Raw genomic sequence first — 4,845 nt, forward strand, 5'->3', positions numbered from 1 at the left:
ACATTTAATGTGTAAATTATAATTATATAATTATAAAATGTCATTTAAGTTATTTGATATTTTGTTTAATACTAATATAAACAATTATATTAATTTGCAGAAAATTACAGAAAATTCTAATTTAGAGAAAAGAGGATATGCTTAACCCAATGTGGTTCTTGTTATTAAAAATCATATTGAAAATTTCTCCAGACATAATCCCATAGGCTCGTACAGTTGTATATAAATATAAATAATGCAATATTTGTTCCACAATATGCTGGAATGAAACCGATTTTGTTATCAACACATATTTCATTGATTTGCAGTTGGGGGAAAAATGCTGTGAACACTCTGAACCTTAGCCTACTGCGTCTGGACAATATTATTTTTGGTATTTCCTTGTGGCCTCGTGTAGAATTCAGTGACAGTTGTACACATCGCTCCATTCTGAATATGGAATAGAATAAAGAACAGAATAAATGAATATGGCATAAAATAAATTTGAAAAAAGGATATAAATAATCAAGACCAAATCTCTTACAGAGCCTCTCCTTCATCCATGGTCGGTCATAAGCAATGCTCCAGAGAAGATGGGACAAGCTTTGTGTATATGCTTGCGCAGTGCCATCACAATTGACAACAAGAGATACTACTTCATCCAGAAACTAGAAGAAGGGTAAGACTCCTCAACTAGACTATTCAGTCCTTAAAATACTTAAAGGAATAGTTCACCCAAAAATGAATGTTTGCTGAAAATGTACATACCCTCAGGCCATCCCAGATGTAGATGAGTTTGTTTCTTAATCATAACAGATTTTGACAAATTTAGCATTACTTCACTTGCTAATCAATTGATCCTCTGCAGTGAATGGGTGCCGTCAGAATGAGTCCAAACAGCTGATAAAAACATCCCAATATCCACAAGTAATCCACACAACTTCAGTCCATCAATTGATCAATCTGTGTGTTTGTAAGAAACAAATCCATCATTAAGACAGTCTGTAATACTTTAATATTGCTTTCTCCAATGAAAAAGTGTCTCATCTGAATCAGGAAAAAAATATGCAAGGATCTTCTAAGCGAAAACAACCCTAAACATTTCTAAACAAATATGTTGGTGGATTTTGATGTGAGAGGACAACAGGATGGACTTTTCCACTGGAGGAAGCTTTATTATGGATTATGGACTCGTTTTTTGGTCAGAAGCAACAGTTTAAGTTTAAACGTTTTAGTGATGGGTTTGTTTCTTATAAACTCACAGCGTTTCAATTCATTTCACAAGACGTTAATTCATGGATTAGAGTGGTGTGGATTATTGTGATGTTTTTATCAGCTGTTTGGACTCTCGTTCTGATGGCACCCATTCACTGCAGAGGATCCGTTGGTGAGCAAGTGATGTAATGCTGAATTTCTCTAAATCTGCTGTAATGAAAAAAACTCATCTACATCTTGGATGGCCTGAGGGTGAGTACATTTTCAGCAAATGTTTATTTTTTTGGTGAACTGTTCCTTTAAAAATGACTGGAATTGTGTGAGCCCAAAGATGCCACCTTGGCAAGGAAAAATATGGATGAAGTATGTTTGAAAATGGTCCATCTTTCATAATTATGCATGGCAGTTTTCATTATAGTGTGCTTAAGTGCAATTTATTGGATTAAACAGCTGGTCTCATAAGGACAAATAGTCATTTCATTGTGATTCTATTGTTTATAATTATTTTCATCGTACCTTCTAGAGGTTTCAGCTATGTGGATCTGGTAGAAGGTGCACATGATGGCCGCTTCTACGCTCTAAAGCGAATCCTTTGCCATGACCGTGAGGGCCGCAAAGAGGCTCAGACCGAGGTGGAGATGCACCGCCTTTTCAACCATCCCAACATCCTCAGCCTGACCGCACACACCTTTATGGAGCGCGGCGGAAAGTGTGAGGCCTGGCTGTTGCTCCCGTACATCAGTGTAAGTGGACCGTGTTCTGCTTTTCCGTTCCAGGCTTCTAATAAATCCAAAAGTCCAGTGAGTTCTGAGATGTGCAGTATGCCATTTAAAAGCGTTTTATGTGCTGAATTCTTCTGTGCAGATGGGAAGTCTGTGGTCCGTTCTTGAGAAGCTGCGGGATAAGGGAAGCTCTATGCCAGAGAGCCGCATACTACACATTCTGCATGGCATCAGTGAAGGCCTCAAAGCAATACATGACAAAGGCTATGCACACAGGTACTGAGAGTAAAATTCATCCATCATTAGTTTTGCCATGGTTCTGCATTGAAGATGGAACCTGTAAAAATAACTAGTTACTTCGTAGTAATTAATGTAATTGGTAGCACTTTCCATTTGTTAACAGTAGTCAACTACATTAGTTAACATGAACTAACAATAAACAATACTTTGCAGTTTCTAAAACAGCAGCAACGGCATTTATGATAAAACATGCCAATGTTTACATAGACTTGGTTCTTAATACTATATATCGTTACTTAAATGATCCACAACTGTGTGTGTGTGATGGTTGTTCATGAGTCCCCTGTTTGAACAGTTAAACTGCCAACTGTTCTTCAGAAAAATCCTCCATGTCTTGCAAATTATTTGGTTTTCAGCATTTTTTTTGTTGCATATTTGAACCCTTTCAAGCAGTGACTGTATGATTTTGAGATCCGTCTTTTCATTTCTTCACTGACAACAACTGAGGGACTCATACACAACTATTACAAAAGGTTCAAACATTCACTGATGCTCCAGAAGGAAACACGATGCATTAAGAGCCGAGGGGTTCTTTTATATGAATCCTAGAGAGACTTTCAATAGAAGTGACCCAAAGAAGATATTATATCATAGTTATGTAGATAACAAAAGCTGTACTCGTACTGAACTGATAACTCCTGAGGAATATCCTGTTTTCAGTCTGAAATATGTACACTACAATTCAAACTTTTTTTTAAAGAAATTAATGCTTTTTTTATAGCAAGAATGCATTAAATTGATAATGAGCATATTAGAATGATTTCTGAAGGATAATGTACATTTGTCATCATGTACAATGTACATTTGAATGTTTTCCTGTTGTTATTATCACTCATGAGCTTTATTTCTGGAAACAGGGACTTGAAACCCACCAACGTTTTACTGGATGAGAACGATCGCCCTTTGTTAATGGACTTGGGCTCCATGAACAAGGCCAGGATTGAAGTTCGGGGGTCGCGGGAGGCCATGACAGTCCAGGTTAGAGCAGAAAATTGTCCAGCGGCACTTATCAATACATTTTCAGCCAATCAGAACATTAAATGAATCCTGTTTGTACACTTGCTCATTCAGGATTGGGCCGCTCAGAGGTGCACCATCTCGTACAGAGCACCAGAGCTCTTTAATGTGGAGAGTCACTGTATCATTGATGAGAGAACAGATATTTGGGTAATTCTCGTTTTTGTGTGTTTTTACGAGTGTAATGGTTATTTACGTTTCAGCACTTCATTCTCAAAACAGCGTGAATGACAGAATCCTGCAACAATCCAAGCCCACCCATGACATGTTGTTTTATTGCTGTTCAGTGTGTTTAGTTATGTCTGTGCAGGGCTAATGTTAGCAAACTTTGTCCTTTCTTATCTTTGCTCCTTCAGGTCAGCATAATGTTATGTCTCTGGCAGTCTGTTATGTCTGTTGTAGGTAATCTTTGTATTTTGTACCCTAGTCTCTAGGTTGTGTGTTGTACTGTATGATGATGCTGGAGGGACCATATGACTTGATATTTCAGAAGGGTGACAGCGTGGCTCTCGCCGTCCAAAATCCAGTCTCCATTCCACAGCCGTGCAGGTGAGCTCAGGATCTTTCAGGGCCATTATTGTGTAAAATTTAACCTCTGTGGTCCTCATGAGAAAAGGCAAGGCAAGTTTATTTATATTGCACATTTCATACACAATGGTAATTCAAAGATGCTTACATATAAGGAAATAAAGTACATTCAGCTCATTCAGTAAATGCACAGCTAAACAGATGTGTTTTGAGTTTGGATTTAAATGTGGCAACTGTTTTAGCAGATCTTAGCAATGCCAGATCAAAATTTTTGTCGATCTTACAAGAAATATATAATATTATGAATTATAATTTTAAATAATATTATAATATTATTTTAACTGATTTTCACTCATTAAAATGTCCACATAGTGTAACTTAAATGTGGAATATACATTTTTTTTTAAATATAATATTTTCAACGAATTTTCCTTCATGAAAAAATACACATACACACACAAAAAATTGTGTAACTTAAATGTGAAAAATTGTTTTAAATAATATTACATTTAAAACTATATATATTTAAATAATATTGTTAAATTATATTTTTAACTAATTTTGCACATTACACATAAGAAATTGTGTAACTTACCAAAATGTGAAATATGTTCAATGATATTATATTAAATTTTATATTCAATTCAATTCAAGTTTATTTGTATAGCGCTTTTCATGATACAAATCGTTGCAAAGCAACTTTACAGAAAATTAAGTTTCTACAATATTTAGTGGTAGCTTATCAGTGGTGACTGTCAGTTAATGTACATATGGCAGAAATGTACGGAAAAATCAATTAAAGACGTAATCAAACAGACGATGAACACTATTAACAGCAATTAGTATATGATGCAATCAAACTTATAGCAAAATTTGGTAGTTCTGTATGTTGTTTCAGGGTTGGCATCATCTGAGGTCCTCTGAGGGGTTATATATAATATTAAAATACATTTTATTTAAGATAAATATGATTTAAAATATTTTATTTCACACAGTTTTATGTGCAATTTTTTATGTGGGAAAATTGGTTTTAAATATAATATTAGAATGTATTTTTTATATTTTATAATTTTCCCTCAAAAAA

The 4,845-nt window shown here is 35.1% G+C and overlaps 1 protein-coding gene across 5 annotated transcripts in view; it reads left to right on the forward strand.

Moving 5' to 3' along the window:
* Window positions 1–3,798, forward strand: part of LOC107750071 (serine/threonine-protein kinase 16-like) — a 5,254-nt gene extending 1,456 nt beyond the window's left edge. For 2 of the 5 annotated variants that reach the window (XM_016565331.1, XM_016565329.1), the window contains exons 2-8: window positions 309–373; window positions 526–658; window positions 1,718–1,937; window positions 2,059–2,192; window positions 3,074–3,194; window positions 3,288–3,383; window positions 3,661–3,798. In XM_016565331.1, the coding sequence (XP_016420817.1) occupies window positions 573–658; window positions 1,718–1,937; window positions 2,059–2,192; window positions 3,074–3,194; window positions 3,288–3,383; window positions 3,661–3,786 (783 nt within the window). In that variant the 5' untranslated portion in view covers window positions 309–373; window positions 526–572 and the 3' untranslated portion in view covers window positions 3,787–3,798. Of the gene's footprint in view, window positions 1–143; window positions 374–525; window positions 659–1,717; window positions 1,938–2,058; window positions 2,193–3,073; window positions 3,195–3,287; window positions 3,384–3,660 lie in introns of those variants that run through there. The other 3 variants (XM_016565330.1, XM_016565332.1, XM_016565328.1) reach the window with 2 other exon arrangements.
* Window positions 3,799–4,845: the final 1,047 nt, after the last annotated feature.

This window comes from Sinocyclocheilus rhinocerous, unplaced genomic scaffold, assembly GCF_001515625.1.
Source record: "Sinocyclocheilus rhinocerous isolate Xijiao unplaced genomic scaffold, SAMN03320098_v1.1 scaffold1956, whole genome shotgun sequence".
NCBI classification, from domain to species: domain Eukaryota; kingdom Metazoa; phylum Chordata; class Actinopteri; order Cypriniformes; family Cyprinidae; genus Sinocyclocheilus; species Sinocyclocheilus rhinocerous.